The 19,064-nt window shown below is 47.4% G+C and overlaps 1 protein-coding gene across 1 annotated transcript; it reads left to right on the top strand.

Annotated features, from left to right (window-relative positions):
• Nucleotides 1-2,951: 2,951 nt before the first annotated feature.
• LOC139000089 (zinc finger protein 665-like) lies at nt 2,952-9,268 on the top strand. The gene is made up of 3 exons (XM_070402367.1): nt 2,952-3,029; nt 6,012-6,135; nt 7,024-9,268. The coding sequence occupies exons 2-3, from the start codon at nt 6,015-6,017 to the stop codon at nt 9,177-9,179; spliced, it is 2,277 nt and encodes a 758-aa protein (XP_070258468.1). The 5' UTR covers nt 2,952-3,029; nt 6,012-6,014; the 3' UTR covers nt 9,180-9,268.
• Nucleotides 9,269-19,064: the final 9,796 nt, after the last annotated feature.

Genomic DNA, 19,064 nt, shown 5'->3' with positions numbered 1-19,064 from the left:
TGAGCCAAGCTGGCCAGTGCGAAGGTGTGTATTCAAACAAATACTGGTTTCCTTCATGCTACACAGTTATTTTGAGATTCAACACAAATGCTTATGTGAATAGTTTTTAAAAATTTTTTTATTGCTGAGTAGTAGTATGTTCTATGGATAACCACTGTATCTATTGATCTGTCTGAGATTTCGGTTGTTTCCAGGTTTGGGGTATTATAAATAAATCTGGGAATATTTGTGTTCAGTTCTTTATATAGATACATGTTGTGTAGGTGCATGTTTTACATCTTTTTTTTAAAAATATATTTTATTGATTTTTTACAGAGAGGAAGGGAGAAAGATAGAGAGTCAGAAACATCGATGAGAGAGAAACATCGATCAGCTGCCTCCTGCACATCTCCCACTGGGGATGTGCCCGCAACCCAGGCACATGCCCCTGACCGGAATCGAACCTGGGACCTTTCAGTCCGCAGGCCGACGCTCTATCCACTGAGCCAAACCGGTTTCGGCATGTTTTACATCTTAAGATATGTGGAAATGTGACCCAAAATGGTCATTGCTTTTGCCTTCACACCCACTGAAAGCATATAAAAATTCCAGGTTTTGGGCTGGCCGGTTTGGCTCAGTGGATAGAGTGTTGGCCTGTGGACTGAGAGGTCTCAGGTTCGATTCCGGTCAAGGGCACATGCACTGGTTGTGGGCTCGGTCCCCAGTGGGGGGCGTGCAGGAGGCAGCCGATCCACGATTCTCTCTCATCATTGATGTTTCTATCTCTCTCTCCCTCTCCATTCCTCTCTGAAATCAATAAAAATATATTTTAAAAAAAATTCCAGTTTTTCTATAATGCTGCCAACACATGCAGTGGTTGACTTTTTAAAATACTAGCCCCATAAGTGAGTATAGTGTGAATTCGCTTTCGTTCTAATTCCATGAACCTAAGAATTGTTGATGGTGAGCATTTCTTCATACATTGATTTACACTGTCTTTATCTCCTTCGGTAAAATGTCTGCTCAGAATGTTGCACCAATTTTTGAATGAATTTATTTTAACTGGTAGGACTGCACAGTCTAAGGCACATGTTGGAATTTCCACTCATTTTTCATTGATTCAAGTGATTTATTTGCCATATGGGCCCTAGGTTTTGAATACTGGAAGGAAAATTGTTTTCTCAGTTTTTATCCTATGTACAATTTAAACCAACTTGTACCATATACTTATATATTTTTATTTTAAAATAAAATATTTTTAATATTTTATTTTATTGATTTCAGAGAGGAAGGGGAAGAAACATCAGTGATGACAGAGAATCATTGATTGGCTGCCTTCTGCATGCCCCTTACTGGGGATTGAGCCTGAAACCTGGGCATGTGCCCTTGACCCTAATCCAGTGGTTGGCAAACTCATTAGTCAACAGAGCCAAAATATCAACAGTACAACGATTGAAATTTCTTTTGAGAGCCACATTTTTAAAACTTAAACTATATAGGTAGGTACATTGTTATTAACTTAATTAGGGTACTCCTAAGGCTTAGGAAGAGCCACACTCAAGGGGCCAAAGAGCCGCATGTGGCTCGAGAGCCGCAGTTTGCCGACCACGGCCCTAATCGAACCTGGGACCCTTTAGTCCACTGGCTGATGCTCTATCCATCGAGTCAAACCGATTAGGGCTAAATTATTATTTAAAAAAAAATATTTTTATTGATTTCAGAGAGGAAGAGACAGAAACATTAATGATGAGAGAGGACCACTGACCAGCTGCCTCCTACACAGTCCCCACTGGCAACCGAGCCTGCAACCCAGGTATGTGCCCTTGACCGGAATCGAACCCAGGACCCTTCAGTCCGCAGGCCGACACTCTATCCACTGAGCCAAACCAGCCAGGGCAAAATATATGTATTTTATTTTATTTTTTTAAATGTACTTTTTTATTGATTTCAGAGAGGAAGGAAGAGAGAGAGAGAGAGAGAGACATCAATGATGAGATTCACTGATCAGCTGTCTCCTGCACACCCCCTACTGGGGATTGAGGTGGAAACTCGGGCATGCGCCCTTGACCAGAATCGAACCCAGGACCCTTCAGTCCACAAGCCGACACTCTATCCCAGGGGTGGGCACTTTTTGACTCGAGGGCCACAGTGGGTTCTTAAACTGGACCGGAGGGCCGGAACAAAAGCATGGATGGAGTGTTTGTGTGAACTAATATAAATTCAAAGTAAACATCATTACATAAAAGGGTATGGTCTTTTTTTTTTTAGTTTTATTCATTTTTAAACGGGCCGGATCTGGCCCGTGGGCCGTAGTTTGCCCACGGCTGCTCCACTGAGCCAAACCGGCCAGGGCAAAATATATGTATTTAAAAAAAAACGTTCCCACATTTGTTAGACTCATACTGCACTTCTCCAGAACAGACACCCTGACGTTGAACAACTTTCTGGCTGTTGCAGCTTTTTCACCTTCACCCCAAAGGTGGTGAGGACTTTTTCCACTGAGAACTTCCTGTGAAACCTCACTGCCCCAGTGCGGCTCCTCAGCGTTGAGAGGGGCCTGGAGCTGGAGAAGCCCTGAGGCGCCTGGGAAGACTTTCCTACCCTCCCCGTTGGTGGAAGGCACCCAAGATGAGAAGAAGCTGCACCTGGTCACAAACGAGGCCCAGGGCGGCCGAAAGACTACATTACCCAGAAAGCAATGCGCCCAAGTCAGCGGAGGTGAAGCGCATTTTGGTGGCGGCTCATACCATTAGGGCGGGACTTCCGGCGTCCTCCTCCCCGCGGACGTTTGGATTTTTTTTTTTGTTCCGTTCTGGGACTCGGGCTTCGGCCCATGGGTCTGGAGTAGCAGAAGGCAGCGCCCCCCGCTGTGCAGGGTGGGTCTGGGGCTTTTGGAACCGCAGCCCCTGGGACTGGGGTCCCCCAGGCTCCCCGAGGCTCCCCGACTCCTCTCCGCGGACAGAGGCCCCTCGGCCTCACCCCATCGGACCCTCCAGCCTCGGGGCCGGCGCCGCTCGGGTCCCGCCGCCCAGGGCGCAGCGTCCAGCGCAGTGAGTCCTCGTGGGGCCCCGGGGTGTGAGGGGAGGGAGGGCGCCGGGCTGCGGGGCCGCCGGGGGAGGCCGTGGGGGGCTGAGCCGGGACGGGGGCACCCAGGCCTGGTTTGTGTCTAAAGGCGGCGGAGAGGACGAGCGGCGGGTCCGGGGGGAGGTTCACTTCCTGCTCCGGGCGCCGGGGCCGGGGGTGGTTGTGAGCAAAGAGGGGCCTTGAGCCCCGAGGGCGGCGGGCGTCACCCCCCGGGGCGGGGCCGGGGCCCTGAGCAGCCGGAGCCCCTGGGTCCTGGGGTGGGTGCCCGGCCCTCAGCCCTTTAGTTCCCGCCGGTTCCTGCGGGCGCAGAGCCGCAGGGGGGACGGGGCTGTGGGGCTCCTGTCAGGGCCTCACACTATCCTGGCCTCTGAGGTCGTGGGGTCCTGGGCCGTCGGCCCCTCCTCCCGCCCTGGGACCTGGGGACACTCAGCCCAGAGTCCTGAGGCCACGGCTGGGGCTTTATGACGTGGACCCTGGTTTTGGCAACGAGTGGAATGAGAGGTGGGGGTTCCTCCCAGACACAGGGACCAGGATGTGCAACGGCTCAGAGTGAGGAGTGAGCTGGTTCAGGAACGGGCAGGTGTCCTTTAAAACACACACACACACACAGCTGGTGTTGCCCAGTGGATAGAGCGTTGGCCTGTGGACTGAAGGATCCCAGGTTTGATTCTGCTCAAGGCACATGGCTGGGTTGGGTGCTCAATCCACAGTAGGGGGCGTGCTGGAGACAGTTGATCAATGATTCTCATCATTGATGTTTCTAACTCTCCCTCTACTTTCCTCTCTGAAAGCAATAAAATATATCTTTAAAATGATAAAATTAAAATATATATATATATATATAATTTGGTTAATTTTAGATGGAGAAAGGAAGCAAGAGGCATATGCCTATGGGGGCTGGGGCTGTGGGAGTGCAGTAATTCTTCCATGAGAAAGAAACCAGGTTCAGTTCCCTCCTGCATGACCCCTATGTATATCCGGTCCCAAACCCAGGCAGGGGACTTGACTGGGACTGGTATGTATCTTCGACCTCTTAGTGGTGGGTTGATGCTTAGTCAAGTGACACAATCAGCCAGGACTGTAGATCACTTTACTACAGGGATCCATGGTCAGGATGGTAATGGCAGTGGTAGCTCAGAGGATCAATGTGACCCTGAGGACGGGTTTCCTGCCGGGGCCCCTGTTTGTGGGAGGTGGGTGTCATAACACAACAGAGGGACAGGGTGGTCATGTAGAGTGTTGAGGAGAGATGATGGCTTTGCAGTGGTCAAGGCCTTTAAAAGATGAGTGGACATGAGATGAATTGGAGGCTGAAGAGTAATTCACACAGGATGAGGCTAAGACTGGTACATAGTTACTTCCCTAAACACTCAGCATGATTTTTGCTGGGACCCTTGGTGTGGCCTGGGCTGTTGCAGTCACACTGGTGGATTAGCTTAGAGCAGGGGTGGGCAAACTTTTTGACTCGAGGGCCACAGTGGGTTCTTAAACTGGACCGGAGGGCCGGAACAAAAGCATGGATGGAGTGTTTGTGTGAACTAATATAAATTCAAAGTAAACATCATTACATAAAAGGGTACGGTCTTTTTTTTTTTTTTCTTTAGTTTTATTCATTTCAAACGGGCCGGATCCGGCCCGCGGGCCGTAGTTTGCCCACGGCTGGCTTAGAGGCTTGAGTGGTCATCTGTGAGACTCAACTGGGCTTGGTGCAGAGGGCCATCGGGGCTGGGACTTGAGTGACGGGTAAGGGGAGAGATGTTGGCTGTGACTGCTGCAGGGACATCAAGTGCAGCACCAGGGGAGGTGGGCTCTGGGAATCTGAGATCTGATTGTGTTTCTCAATAATTGAGGTTGAAGGAAAATAGAGTCATGAGACAGGCCTTCAGAGCAGAACTCCAGGCTGCCTCTGAGTATCTGGGCAGGACTTGATCCTGTTTGAATTTGGCAGGCATTCTCTGGACCACACCTGCTGAGTAATGAGTAAGAGGCCAAGGAGATGCCTGTGGGGGCTGGAGCTGTGGGAGTGCAGGTGTGAGAGAGGTGTGGGAGAAGGAGTCATGTGCCCTTGGTGAGGGGGAGAGAATTCATGGCCACAGGGCCCTGATATTGACATAAGAGTGAATGAAGGTGAGTCCATTTCTGCTGGGGTCTGGCTGATACAATAAGGGGGATTTTAGGGAAATTGCCTGAAAAGAGTGGTGTTGTGGTGCTGCGTGCCAGTTCCATACGTTTGCCATTTATCTACCCTCCTGTCTTTTGTTGTTGAGGGCTGACCCACTGATCTATTGGAATGAGAGCATAAATCAGTGTTACCCGCGCTTGCAAATCTCCACTGGCATGGGTGAGAGAGAACGGCAAGAGAAAAATAGATTATGAAGGTGGTGAACTACAATGTTGGAAAAGAAGATGATTAGGAAATAAACTGTGCGCATCACGGAATATTTGTGTTACGTTTGACATTGTACCTGTGGGAAGGAAGCTGTGTGAGAGACGTGTGGTTCAAAGAATATGAGCCGCAGGTAGTGCAAAGTGTTGGCCTCAGCACCCAGGACTGGGTTGTAAAAGTGAAGTGTGATGTCATGTTTTTAGTGTCTTTGAGGACAATCTTGGGAACTACAAGGGTATTGCCTGACAAGACCAGTATCAAATCACTCACACTCTCTTTATGTTCCTGACACCCACTCTATTGACAAGGGGCAGTGTGGCCTACATGGGAGGCCCAGAGCTCAGGTATCTTCTCTCTGCTCAACTACCTTTATTGTTGTGGGAAGACAAAATAAATATCAGTAGGAATTTAAGAAGACAGTGACTTTGATGGTTCAAAGGCCTGCTATCTTCTCTGATGTGTGGAATAGAGAAAGCAATGGATGTGGAGGGTGGGGAGTATGACAGACTTGGAATCTTAGGAGAAGATTTGATCATGGGCTGTGCTGTCTCCATTACAACAGGATATGAACTTTGAGGACGTGGCCATTGCCTTCTCCGAGGGCGAGTGGGGGTTCCTTGATGAGCCTCAGAGACTTCTCTTCTGCGATGTGATGCTGGAAGTGTTTGCACTGGTGTCATCCGTAGGTAAGACCTTCACATTCCCCCAGTGTCCTGAGGTGATGTCCCATAGCCAGACCATACGCCCTGCTAATTCCCCCCACTGTCCTGTCAAATGCGCTGTGGCTGCCAGGGGTGAGCTCTGTGGAGAGCCCAGGAATATCCCTCACACCCGTTGCCTCAAAAAGTACAGGAAGTGTCCGGGAGTCAGGAGTCTCACAGTGACCTTACTGGGTCCCACCTTACACATTCTCTTCCTGGGAGGGTGACTGTCCACATATAGGGCTTCCACTTCTTCCCCCTTCCTCTAGTTCAAGGTTCTGTGTGACGGCCTGTGCCAGGTTATGGTCTTTCCTGACATGAGCCAGGCCTGTTACTGTAAAACCTCCTTAGTTGTTTGTAAAATTCTCTTTCCTGAACACTATTGCAAGAACTGCTACTGCTCGCCTCTTCTTCACCTGTCCCTCTGCTCTGCTGCCTCTGCAGTACTCCTCAGCAGGGACCTGCACATGTGTTAGGAGGTGCACATACATGCTAATGCAGTCCTTGAAACCACCTACTCCTTTATTGAATTTTACTTGGAAAAAGACCTACCCAACCTCCTGCACAGCTTGCCCCTGTCACCAGCAAACAAGCCCTGCTGAGCGCTGTTAGCAGAAGACTGAGCTGGAGATCCTGCTTCTCTTCCACGTGGTCCTTGCCATGTGTTGTGTCATATTTCTGGTGAGGCCTTCCCTGTTTTGTGATCATCAGTGGCCCAGACTTCACAGCGGCCTCTTATTAATCCTTCCTGCTCCTCTCTTATTTTCAGACAATTGCACGGAACCCATGTATTCTGTGCAAAACACTTTTCCATTTGGACTTCCCCTGTCACCACAACCAACATTCATTTACTCAGCATTTCTCTGTTTGCAGGTTGTTGGCATAAAACAGATGATGCGGAGGCCTGTTCTGAGCAGAGTGTATCTGTACAAGGACAGTCACAGGTCACGGTGTCTAAGACAGAGCCAGCAACCCAGAGGACCCCTCTCTGTGGGAGGTGTGTCTCTGTGTTAAAAGACATTCTGCACCTGACTGAGTCACAAGCAGCATACTTTGAGCAGAAAGCCTTCTTCAGTGACGCATGTGTGAGAGACTTCTGTTTCAGTGCAAACCCTCACCAGCAACAGAGGGAAGCCAGTGGAGAGAAGCCCTGGAAAGAAGCTGTGGACAGGGCCTCGTTTGTGACCAGGTGCAGCTTCTACTTATCTTGGGTGCTTTCACCCAATAAGGAGGGTGGGGAAGACTTGCCAGCCATCTCAGAGCTTCCCCAGCCCCAGGCCCCTCTCAACACTGAGGAGCCACACAGTGGCAGTGAGATTTCCCAGAAACGTCTCAGTGGAAAAGGTCATAACCCGTGGGGTCAATGTGAAAATGCTGCCAGCCACAACCAGAAAGTTGTTCAACAGAGCGTCTGCTCTGGAGAAGTGAATTATGAATGTAACAAATATGGAAAAATTTTTAGAGGAATCTCTAGCCTCACTCGACATAGGAAAGTTCACACTGGAGAAAAGCCATATGAGTGTAGTGATTGTGGGAAGGCCTTCAGATGTAAGACTAACCTCAATCAACACCACAGACTTCACATTAGAGAAAAGCCCTATGTGTGTACTGATTGTGGCAAGACTTTCAGTCGTAGGTACAACCTCACTGTACACCAAAGAGTTCACACTGAGGAAAAGCCATATGAGCGTATTGATTGTGGCAAGACTTTAAGTCATAGGTACAACCTCACTGAACACCAGAGAACTCACACTGGAGAAAAACCTTATGAGTGCAGTGAATGTGGGCAGTCCTTCAGACTAAGGTCTGCCCTCACTAAACACCGGAGAGTTCACACTGAAGAAAAACCTTATGAGTGTAGTGAATGTGGGCAGTCCTTCAGACGAAGTTATGCCCTCACTGTACACCAGAGAGTTCACACTGGAGAAAAACCTTATGAGTGTACTGATTGTGGCAAGACTTTCAGTCATAGGTCCAACCTCACTGTACACCAGAGAGTTCACACTGGAGAAAAACCTTATGAGTGTAGTGAATGTGGGCAGTCCTTCAGACGAGGGTATGCCCTCACTAAACACCACAGAGTTCACACAGGAGAAAAACCTTATGAGTGCAGTGAATGTGGGAAATCTTTTAGATGCCATGGTCACCTTTTTACCCACAGGAGAATTCACACTGGAGAAAAACCTTATGAGTGTATTGAATGTGGGCAGTCCTTCAGAGAAAGGAGTATGCTTACTAAGCACCAGAGAGTTCACAATGAGGAAAAACCTTATGAGTGTGCTGATTGTGGCAAGATTTTCAGTCATAGGTCCAACCTCACTGTACACCAGAGAGTTCACACTGGAGAAAAACCTTATGAGTGCAGTGAATGTGGGAAATCTTTTAGATGCTATGGTCACCTTTTTAAGCACAGAAGAATTCACACTGGAGAAAAACCTTATGAGTGTAGTGAATGTGGGCAGTCCTTCAGAGCCAGGAGTACGCTTACTAAGCACCAGAGAGTTCACACTGGAAAAAAACCGTATGAGTGTAGTGAATGTGGGCAGTCCTTCAGAGAAAGGAGTAAGCTTACTAAGCACCAGAGAGTTCACACTGGAGAAAAACCTTATGAGTGCAGTGAATGTGGGCAGTCCTTCAAAGGAAAGTCTGCCCTCACTAAACACCAGAGAGTTCACACTGGAGAAAAACCTTATGAGTGTACTGATTGTGGTAAGACTTTCAGTCGTAGGTACAGCCTCACTGAACACCAGGGAGTTCACACTGGAGAAAAACCTTATGAGTGCAGTGAATGTGGGCAGTCCTTCAGACTAAGGTCTGCCCTCACTAAACACTGGAGAGTTCACACTGGAGAAAAACCTTATGAGTGTACTGATTGTGGCAAGACTTTCAGTCATAGGTGCAACCTCACTCAACACCAGAGAGTTCACACTGGAGAAAAACCATATGAGTGCAGTGAATGTGGGAAATCTTTTAGATGCCATGGTCACCTTTTTAAGCACAGGAGAATTCACACTGGAGAAAAACCTTGAGTGTAGTGAATGTGGGAAATGTTTTAGCCAAAAATCTCACCACCTTAGACACCTGATTGTTCACAATGGAGAAAAGCTTTAAATGGGCACCGAATACTTTCTTTTTCTCATTGACAATAACAACACTGAAGGGGTCTCTTTGATACACAATTAACAGAACATAAACCCCTTTTATCACAACACGCACTCCGCTTAATTCCTCATTAAATTTCAAGTACAAGCGATGCTTTAAATAAGTGCATGGCACTTGCTAATATACTAGGGCTTACTACCTGATTGAAAACAGTGGGACTATTCCTGGCTGAGGCGATTTCACCTCCACCACCTGGCTCACCTGAACAGGGTGCCTCAGTCACAGCCCCTGCGTGGTCAGGGAAAAGGAATTCTGTGTTCTCACCTCCGCCTGAGCAAACTGATTCCTCCAAGCTCCTGGCAGGATCTTCAATCCTTTCTGACTAGGAAATGGAGTTGATTGAGGGTTCATCCAGCGCACCCATCCTCAGCTAAGAAGAGCTACCTCTCTCAGAGACATAGTGGCTCTCACCTTATGCTGTGATGAATTGCTTCAGGTTCCAATCCACCAACCTGCAAACCCATGGAATTTTCTAACACGTCTCTGGTTTATGATCTTTTTGTCCAGGTGTTTTTACTCATGTACCAGTACCTTTCATTTTGTTGGTCCTATTCATTGCCTGGATTGATTTGAAAGCACACTTGGGATCTGTCAGCATGTCCAGGGGAACAGATATTGTGGGAATCCCCAACCTGCTGTGCTCCCGAAGGCAAAGCCTGGAGTCAGAAAATCACTGTCCAGTATTCACTTGTAGTGCAGTGCTGCCCAAGACCTGGAAAGAAAGCCGGCATGACTTGGTGGTTCTCATTTGCAGCCTGGTGCCTCCTATGATTCGGTCTGAGGTCATCCTGAAGGTGGGGGTGGGGGGCTTTGTTGTGCTTCTGTGAACAATGTGAATTATATTCTCCGTTCACAGTGTGTATTACATGCTGTCAAGGTGCCCTGTGCTGTTATGAATGACATTTCATAAGGATGGTGTCGCTTGTATTGAGACTCTGAGGGTTAGGTGGAACTCCAACTGGGTCAGAAACCCTGTGTTCATAATGAATGGGAAAGAGTGCAGTGAATTATGTGAATCTCGCCTCTTCTGAACGTGACCCACAAAGGACCAAGGACGTGTGACTTGTGTGGTCATTGTGGACAGGCGTCCTCAGTTCCTCCATCTCTGTTTCCTGTGGCTAAAGTCATTGTTAGAGAAAATAATCTAAAGGGTCTGTTTCCTCTTCTGGCCTCCCTACGGTGTTCACCTCAAGGTTTGCTCAACAGGCAAGACCTCAAAGCTAGAGGAAGTGTAATCCTGTAGTCAGTGCCAGGATGTGGCATTTGTAACCCAATCAGCATTCCTGTTTATTCTGGTGGCCATAGTCTTCACTGCTTGCCAGTATTTGCTCCACTGAGGCAAGGCTGGTGCTCCCAGGGAATTAGGAGAGAGATGGTAGAGCCCATATAGGGTTGTCATTTTAATGTTCTAACAAGACGGGGATATCTAGGCCTTTATTTGGAAGCACATTTTAAGGTTTTATTTAGGTTTATTTGTACTATTTCGTGAGCTTGGACATAGGGATCAAGCTCTAAAATGGTCACATGTGTCATAAACTTATCTCTCACCCATTTAGAGGTTAAGGCAAATGAAGGCATATAGATGTGAATATGCAAAACACAGAGTTGACTCTCTATTTGTCTAAATAAGTATTTTACATATTTCAAAATATTTTAATGACTTTTCACTAAGAGAGGAAGGGAGAGAGAGAGAGAGAGAGAGAGAGAGAGAGAGAGAGAGAGAGAGAGAGAGAGAGAAAGAGAAATGATATTATTAGAAAGAAACATCAAACAGCTGCCTCCTGCAGGTCACCTACAGGGCATCCAGGCAGGCACGTGCCTTGAGCTGGAATGGAACCAGTGACCTTTTAGGGCAACGGATGGAGCTCAAACACCTGAGGCTCACTGGCAGGGTGGAAATTATTCTTGATTTTTATTATTTTTAAATCATTGTAGTAATTTCCATTCCAACAGCTCTACACCTACTTGTGCCCCAACCTGTAGTTACCTCCTGCCCTTTTGTAATCTCTCCTTCTGCCTTCCCCAGGCCTAAATGCAGTCATTGATTTTCCTTCTTTTATGAGATTAGTTAATATTTTTCTAAGATTAGTTAATATTTTTCATGATATCAGAAGCACTATAAGGGGTATACAAATACTGCTTTCCTTCATGCTACACAGTTATTTTGAGATTCAACACGAATGCTTATGTGAATAGTTAATTGTTAATTATTTTTTATGGCTGAGTCATACTGTGTTCTGTGACACACCAGTTTACCTATTATTGATCTGTCTGTGGTTTTAGTTATTTCTTAGGTATGGGATATTAAAAATAAATCCGCTGGGAATATTGCCTTCAGTTCTTTATATAGAGGTATGTTTTACTTATCAAAGTGATGCAGTGTAGGCGAATGTTTTACCTGTTAGTATATGCAGAACTGTGTTCTAAAATGATCATTCACTTTGGCTTTCCAACCACTTACAGTAATGAAATTTCTAGTTTTTCTACAACCCTGCCAGCACATGTGATGTTTAATCCCTTTAATAATAGTACGAGAAATGAGTATAGTATCAACTTGCTTTTTTAAATTCCATTTTGCTAATAAATTTTTTACAATTTTTTCCCTAATAAATTTTTCATGGTGAACCTTTTCTCAAGCAATTATTTACACTGTCTTTGTCTCCTTGTTGAAATGTCTGGTCAGAATCTTTTGCCAATTTTTAAAATGAAATTATTATTTTAACTATAGGTTAGTGCAGCATCTAAGATATATTTATTTATTTCACTCGATCCTCAATGACTCAACTGAATTCTTTGCAATGTGAAACTATAAATATTTTTTAAGAATATTTTTTATTGATTTTAGATAGGAAGCAAGAGGCATAGAGAGATAGAAACATCAATGATGAGAAAGAATCATTGATTGCTTGCCTCATGCACGCCCCCTTCTGTGGATCAAACCCGCAACCCAGGCATGTGCCCTTGTTTGGAATCGAACCCAGGACTCTTCAGTCTCCAGGCTGATGCTCTATCCACTGAGCTAAACTGGCTAGGTCTCAACCCCTTAATTCTTTTTTTAAAAAAATATTTTTCTTGATTTCAGAGAGGAAGGGAGAGGAAGGGAGAGAGAGAGAGAGTAACATAAACGATGAGAGAGAAACATCTATCAGCTGTCTCTTGCACATCCTCTACTGGGAATCGGGCTCACAACCTGGGCATATGGCCTTGTCCAGAATCGAACCTGCGACTCTTCTGTCCACAGGCTGATGCTCTATCCACTGAGCCAAACAGGCTAGGGCCCCTTAATTCTTTTTAAAATTGTAATCCTCATCTAAGGATATGTTTAGTGCTTTGAAAGAGAGAGGAAGGGAGGGGCACAGAGAAAAAAAGGAACATCCATGTGAGAGGAAACATAGACCGGTTGCCTCCATAATTGCTGGACAGCAGATCAAACCCCCAACCTGGTCTGCGCCCTCACCAGGAGCCGAACATGCCGTTTGATTGAAGTGGGCGAATGAAATGAAGCTGCAAGAGATTGAGCCGCCTGTCCAGGGCAGCACCTGAAATCTTCATGTTTCCTTCAAGACCGTGAGTTAGTATGACTCAGCATTTGGGGGAATGTTTGTTTTGCATGTTTCCTGTTGGTTGTATGTGTGAATTGGCTGTCCCTTCGGGTGTTCCTGATGTGTGTATTGTGTTCTCTTTGTGTCTGTGTTCTATGTCCTTGTATGTCTGCTCTGGTTGTGTGCGCGTGTGTTCATTGTGTGTGTGTGTGCATGTGTGTGTGTGTGTCCTGTGATACTGTCTGTATGACACCGATTTTTTCTATGTGTGTGTCCAGTGTGTCTGTGTCCAGTGTGTGTGTGTGTGTGTGTGTGTGTGTGTGCGTGTCTGTGTGTGTGTGTTCTCATCAAGGTGTTCCCCTAAAGGTGTCCCTGTGTCTGCAGTGTGTGTCTATGTGAGCCTGGCCATAAGCCCTGCACCTGAGTGCCCAGCTGTGGCTGGGGGTGTCCTGTACCTGCGTGTTTCTGTGCTTGTGGTGTCGGTATGTTTCCCTGTGAGTCTGTGCACTCCAGACACAGGCAGCTGCCTAGGCAGTCTCTGGAGGGGTCAGGAAGGGGACCCTTCTGCCCTTGCTCACCCAGCCTCTGCTTTCCCGTCGGGGCTCCCCTCTCAGGCCTCAGGGATGGAGGAAGTGAAAGGTCAGTTCATAGAACCCCAGGCTGTGGGAAGGGGAGGAATTAGGGAAGATTCTGATGGCAGACTGGAGTTAGAGAGTGTGCATGGGGAGTGTTTGTGAAGGACACTAGGCTTCCTGGATGAGCTGGGGATCTAGGTACCTTGGGGAGGAATGAGTGGGTGGGTGCATGTGGGGGGACCTGAGGGGAAAGACTTTGAGGCTCCTAACCCCCACTAGGAATGAGGAAGTGGACATCCCTGGAGTGGGGTGTCCCTTGCCCACATGAGAGCCAGGGTGACCCCAACGGGAGTAAGGTTCCCGGGGCTCCATGGAGCATCATTCCGGGACTTCTGGGCTCTGGTCATCTACTGGGTGTGCATGGCCACCCGGGTCACGGGGGCCCAGAGGGAGAATTGGGCCCAGCAATCTATTCACCGTGGATTGGGAGAACTGTGGAGGGACTGCATTTAGCACAGGTTTCTGCACAGAAACCACAGGGTCACCACTGATGTTATCGGCACCATTTTCACCATCAGCCCCACCTGCTGGGGCCCTCACCTGGGCAACGCAAATGATTCAGAGCCTTGGAGGCAGGGAGGGCCTGATGTTCATGGAAAAGCTCGTGGATGCTGGAGGCTTCCAGCCTGTGCCCGTCCCAGTCAACACCCTTAACTTGTGAGTCTTCACCTCCACCTGAGTGTGGGACCCGAGGCACCCAGGGGTTTACCCAGGTCACACTCAGAAGTGGGTTCTGAGTTTGCTGCCAATGCCATCTGCCCAAACTCCTTTTCTGAGGTTCACTGCTTTGGAACTTCGCAGTGATGGTTTAGGGCAGCGGTTCTCAACGTGTGGGTCGCGACCCCTTCGGCGGTCGAAAGATCCCTTTCACAGGGGTCGCCTAACACCATCCTGCACATCAGATATTTACATTACGATTCATAACAGTAGCGACATTACAGTTATGACGTAGCAACAAAAATAATGTTATGGTTGGGTCACAACATGAGGAACTGTATTTAAAGGGCCAGAAGGTTGAGAACCAGTGGTTTAGGGCAACCAGGGGACAAAGTCAACATGGATGTGGAGATGGGGACCCATCCTGATGGACTTCCACTGTCATTTACTCGCCATCCTCACTCCTCTCCTTGGCCCTGCACAGTCCCCGACAGGAGGCGGGCAACACGTGGGCATGTTAATGGGGCCCATCGAATAAGTATGTCAGGTTCTCCTCCTGACCACCTGAGTGTGACTTCAGCCTGTGATGTGCCTTGAGCAATAAAATGTGCTGTGTGTGAAGCCTGTCACCTCTAACAGAAGAGTCTGGAAACACGGAAACTGGCCGCTCCCTATGTCCATCTCCAATAACACCCAGCAGCACCTACATGGATGGCCTCTCCTTTATCCAGGTCTCAGGAGAACAAGGGTGCACATGGGGTATGAACAAGAAAGACACCTTCTTTAATAAAAGCCACTAAGACTTTGGGACTGTTTATTACCCATAACACCCAGCTTGTCCTAATAGGAATGCATCTCCTATTCTGCCCTCTAGGAGGCAGCAGAGCTTATAATTAGAAGCCAGAGCTCTGTTATTACAAACACATGGGATTGACTGCCAGCCCTGACTTTATTAACTCTACAATCAGGCAATTTACCTTGTGTCTGAGTGTGGATTTCATTTCGATAAAATAGATCCTGAAATGATCTCAAGTTGTGGAGAGAATTGAGTGAAATAATAATAATGCAGGTAAAGCATTGAATCCAGGGCCTGGCACATGTAGTGAACATTCAGTAACTGTTAGCTCCATAGCTGCACAATGTGTGCTGCCTGCAGACATGCAGACAATGTAGGAAATGCTGACTTGTTGGCCTCTGTGTCCATTCAAATATTGCTTTTAAGCGAATAGGATAGAATTATGTATATATTCTCACAGCCTTATTTTTCTCTTAATAATGTGCTATTTCTGTGTTAAAAACAAAAACTCTGGCCCTAACCAGTTTGGCTCAGTGGATAGAGCATCGGCCTGCGGACTGAAGGGTCCCAGGTTTGATTCCGGTCAAGGGCATGCACCTTGGTTTCGGGCATATCCCCAATAGTGGGTGTGCAGGTGCCAGTTGATAGATGTTTCACTCTCATCGATGTTTATAACTCTCTATCCTTCTCTCTTCCTCCCTGTAAAAAATCTATAAAATATATTTTATAAAATGATAATGAAAAAAAAATCTGAGGGCTAGAGTGGTTCCATTGTTTGAGAGTCCTCCCATGTACACAAAGGTTGCAATTCCTGGTGAAGCCACAAGACAGGTTCCTGGCTGGATGCCCAGAAGGTGCGTAAGGGAGGGGAGGAGGCACCCCACCTGTGTTTTTCTCTCTCCCTCTCATTTTCTCTCTCAAAATAAAATTTTTTAAAAAAGTAACTATCTACATATCCATTTAGATTTCTGGTCTTCAGGAATAATTGACATAATTTTTATCTCAGGAAGCATTCTGAGCTTCATGGAGTCTGAAATAATATCTCCAATGAGGGCTCAGTTGCAGACAACACTCCCCATAACCCTGCCACCAGCCACCAAAACCTAAGGTTGTCATTCCCACCGCCATTCGGGCGCCCAACACCAATATTCTCAATGGCCAGTGACTGGGATCCTAACGCCACCTGTGCGGCCTGGAAAGTACCTTACCCAAAGGGCAATGCGCCTAATGATGGCTGCGTTTAGCCAATGAAAGCCCAGGAGAGGCGCCTGAGCCTGGCGCTCATTGGTTTGGGCGTGACTCTCAGATTAGTCCTCCAGGTGGTCATTTTCACCTCCTCGTTCTATCGACTTAGAGGGCCCAGCGGGCAGCATCAGGACTAGGACAAGCCGTCAGAGGCAGCGTCCCCGCTGTGCAGGGGGTGTCTGAGGCTTGTTGACCTGCATCAGGCGGGATTGCGGTCTCCTGGTTTCCCAGACTCCTCTCTGCTCATTGAGGTCAACTCAGCCTCACCCCATTTACCTCCACCTACCACGCTGTCAGGCCCTGCAGCTCGCGTCCCAGCACCCAGAACAGTGAGTCGCTTGTAGGTGACACAGCACGTGATGGGGTGAAAGAGGGTGACGGGCTGCAATGCCGCTCAGTCAGGCTGTGGGGCTGGGGATGAGCTGTGAGGACTTTGGAAATCCAGGTCTGTTTTGTGTTTAAAGGCAACAAAGAAGATGAGGCAAAGTTTTGTGTGAGGAGTTTTACTTTCATCCTCAGGACGCTTGGGCCATGGGTGGTTGTGAACAGCAGAAGGACATTGTCTGAAGTAGGGTTCTACACATTTCCACAAACAGCTGATGAGAACACATTAGAGGGAGAGGATAGTTGTGAGGGACCGGATGAAGAAGTCGTTTGAAATTTAAGGAACTTGGCAAGACTGTGCACTGAGGACTGAGCCCTGAGGGATGCGGGCATCACCCCACCCAGGGGCTGGGCCAGCGCCGAGAGCGGCATGAGCCCATGGATCCTGGCAGTGGGTGCCAGGCCCTCAACAGACCTTTAGTTCCCTCTGGTTCCTGCAAATGCAGAGCCACTTAGGGGAACTGGTTTGTGGAGCTGATTTCAGGGCCTCACACTCTTGTGGCCTCTGAGTTAGTGGGGTCCTGGGTCTTTCCAGCCTCTCTTCCTGCCCTGTGACCTGCAGACACTCAGCCCAGAATCCTAAGTCCATGACTAGGGTTGTGTGAAGTGGTCCATGTTTTTCTGACAAACAGTGGAATGAGATGTGGGAGGTCCTTCCAGGCACAGGTTCCCGATGTGGCAGAGGCTCGGAGTGAAGACAGCGGGTTCAGGAGCCTGTACGAATGCTTCTCTCTTTAATGGGAACCGGTGAGAATGGGAGCGGAGTCAGGTGTAGAGGAGCTTTGTGATGACATGGTTGTCTGTTCTGCAGGTGATGGTGGGAAAGGGAGATTTGGAGCAGCAGAGGCAGGTGATCTGACTCAGGTCTCATCAGAAGCCCTGTGGCTGCAGCATGGAGAGCAATATGGGTGAGAGGGAGGTGGTGTGATCATCTGGCAGAATGTGATGATACCTGGCCCCTGATGGTGGCCCTGGAGATAAAAGACACAGTTGGATCAGGGATTGGTATTTTAGATGTGGCTACCTGGATTTTCTTATTTTGAAGTTGAGAGAAGGAAAGAGAGATGTAAGAGTCAGAGATGAGATGAAAGTTTGTATTTACACAAATATGTTAATTGGAAGCACCATTATCTGGCATGAAGACATTCATAGTGGGAAGGTTCATGTTCATTGCAGATAAACACAAACACTTATTTTGGCCTGTTAGGGTATGCGAAATTTCAGAGAGCAGTTAAAGAGTATCTGGAACTTGGAGTTGTTCAAGATGAAGACTACTCAAAAGGAGTGAAGACCGCTTGGACCGGAGAGCGGTTGAAGATCATCATTTTATTTTAATTGGAGGCCCTAGGACAGTGATGGTGAACCTTTTGAGCTGGGTGTGTCAGCATTTTGAAAAACCCTCATTTAACTCTGGTGCCGTGTCACATATAGAAATTTTTTGATATTTGCAACCATAGTAAGACAAAGATTTATATTTTTGATATTTATTTTATATATTTAAACGCCATCTAACAAAGAAAAATCAACCAAAAAAATGAGTTTACGTATCACCCCTGACACGCCTGTCATAGGTTCGCCATCACTGCCCTAGGTCAATGGAAACAAGGTGAGATTGGGGCTGGTGCATATTTACTTATTAAACACTCACCAGGAATATTCTGTAAGCCTATTTTTGGTGCTTACTGGATGATATGATATGACATGATATGAGGAATTTTAGTGTAATTGTCAGAAAATAGGGGTGTTATGGTGAGACCTGCCAGGTGCAAAGCTGAGGTGAGACATAGATGCACACCTTCCTATGGTTGTCGAGGGCTGACACATTGATCTATGGGAACGAGATAGCATATATTGGTGTCAGCTGGGCTTGCACCTTTGCAATGGAATGGGGAAGGGAGATAGAAAGAGAGAGAAACACATTACAGAGGATGTGAATTAGACATTTGGAGGAGAAGGTGAGTAGGAAATATAGTGTTCTCGCCACGTCAAATTTGTGTTGCCTTTGAAGATGTGCCCGTGGAAATGAAGCTGTGTGAGAGAAGTGTGGTTCAAAGAATTATGTTGAGCAGGTAGTGCAAGGTGATGGCCTCAACACCATGGTATCAGAGTCAGAAGGGTGAAGCATGAGGCCATGTTTTTTCATGTCTGTGAGGGAGAATCCGGGCAATAACAAGAGTATTGCCTGACAAAAGCAGTGATAAGTCATTCACATTTTCTTTATGGCCAACATCTCTCTCTTCCCTACGTGGGTGACACCCTCTGTATTGACAAGAGGCAGTGTGGCTTACACGTGATGCCCAGAACTCAGGTACCTGCTCTCTGCTAAACTGCCTTTATCATTGTGGGAAGACACAGTATCGGTAGGAATAAAAGGAGAAAGTGACTTTGACGGGCCCAAGGCCTGGTGTCCTGTCTGATGAAGGGTAGAGGAAGCAGCTGGATATGGAGGGTGGGAAGTATGAAGAACTTGAAATCCTAAGAGAGAAGCTAATT

Source organism: Myotis yumanensis, unplaced genomic scaffold (genome assembly GCF_028538775.1).
Source record: "Myotis yumanensis isolate MYYU_CA2020_CCGP unplaced genomic scaffold, mMyoYum1.0.hap1 SCAF_23, whole genome shotgun sequence".
NCBI lineage: Eukaryota > Metazoa > Chordata > Mammalia > Chiroptera > Vespertilionidae > Myotis > Myotis yumanensis.
Note: the sequence above shows the minus strand (reverse complement) of the source record. Positions and strands in the feature narration are given on the sequence as shown.

What these genes read in the sequence shown, in the direction of transcription:
- LOC139000089 (XM_070402367.1), top strand. Translation starts at nt 6,015, where the DNA reads ATGAACTTTGAGGACGTGGCCATTGCCTTCTCCGAGGGCGAGTGGGGG. An exon ending in TGCACTGGTGTCATCCGTAG is followed by an intron (nt 6,136 to 7,023) that starts GTAAGACCTTCA and finishes CTCTGTTTGCAG; the next exon opens with GTTGTTGGCATAAAACAGAT.